This window comes from Eimeria mitis, genomic scaffold (assembly GCF_000499745.2).
Source record: "Eimeria mitis Houghton genomic scaffold, Emh_scaff4243, whole genome shotgun sequence".
Lineage (NCBI taxonomy): Eukaryota > Apicomplexa > Conoidasida > Eucoccidiorida > Eimeriidae > Eimeria > Eimeria mitis.
The window spans coordinates 4,457-5,140 of NW_013572568.1; the positions used below are offsets into that span (position 1 = coordinate 4,457).

Genomic DNA, 684 nt, shown 5'->3' on the forward strand with positions numbered 1-684 from the left:
GGTGACGATGTTGGTTAAGAAAGAAATGACAAGCAACGGAAAAACAGATGTTTGCTGCTGCTGCTGCTGCTTCTGTTGCTGCTGCTGCTGTTGCTGCTGCTGCTGCTGGCGTTGCTGCTGCTGCTGCTGCTGCTGCTGCAAGTGCCCCTCGATCAGCTAATATAAAAGAAGTTCCTGGGTCACAATACTGCTGCTGTTGCTGCTGCTGGTGCTGGTGCTGCTGCGTTGGATGCTGCTCATGCTGCTGCTGCTGCTGCTGCTGCTCCGGGGCTGCTGCTGCTGCTGCTGCTGCTGCTTCTACTGCTGGGGGGGCTGGCAGCTGTTTAAAAAGAAGAAAAAGAGAAATGACACAAAGAGAGGAGGAATCAGAAAGGAAGCAAAGCAGCAGCTGCTGCTGCTGCTGGTGTTGCTGCAGCAGCTGCTGCTGCTGCAGTTGCTGCTGCTTCGCTGCAGTTGCTGCTGCTGGCTTGCTGCTGCTGTTGTTCTTTCTGCTGCTCCTCAATCAGAAAAAACAAAATAAAATGAAAATAAATATTTATATATTGAGGCAGCAGGGAGCAATGCTGAGGTGTACATACACCGCAGCGCATGCAGCAGCAGCAGCAGCAGCAGGAGCTGCAGCAGCAGCAGCAATAGAAGCAGCAGAAGCAGCAGTAAACACCCTTCCTTTGCTGCTCTATTTAT

General features: G+C 52.0%; 1 protein-coding gene across 1 annotated transcript in view; it reads right to left on the reverse strand.

The window, feature by feature from the left end:
- The window catches only part of EMH_0073740 (uncharacterized protein), a gene marked incomplete at both ends in the record, with an annotated part of 997 nt that extends 407 nt beyond the window's left edge, over window positions 1-590 (reverse strand). Inside the window, 2 exons of the mRNA XM_013499370.1 lie at window positions 1-319; window positions 579-590. Coding sequence (XP_013354824.1) covers window positions 1-319; window positions 579-590 — 331 coding nt within the window. The remainder of the gene's footprint in view (window positions 320-578) is intronic.
- Window positions 591-684: the final 94 nt, after the last annotated feature.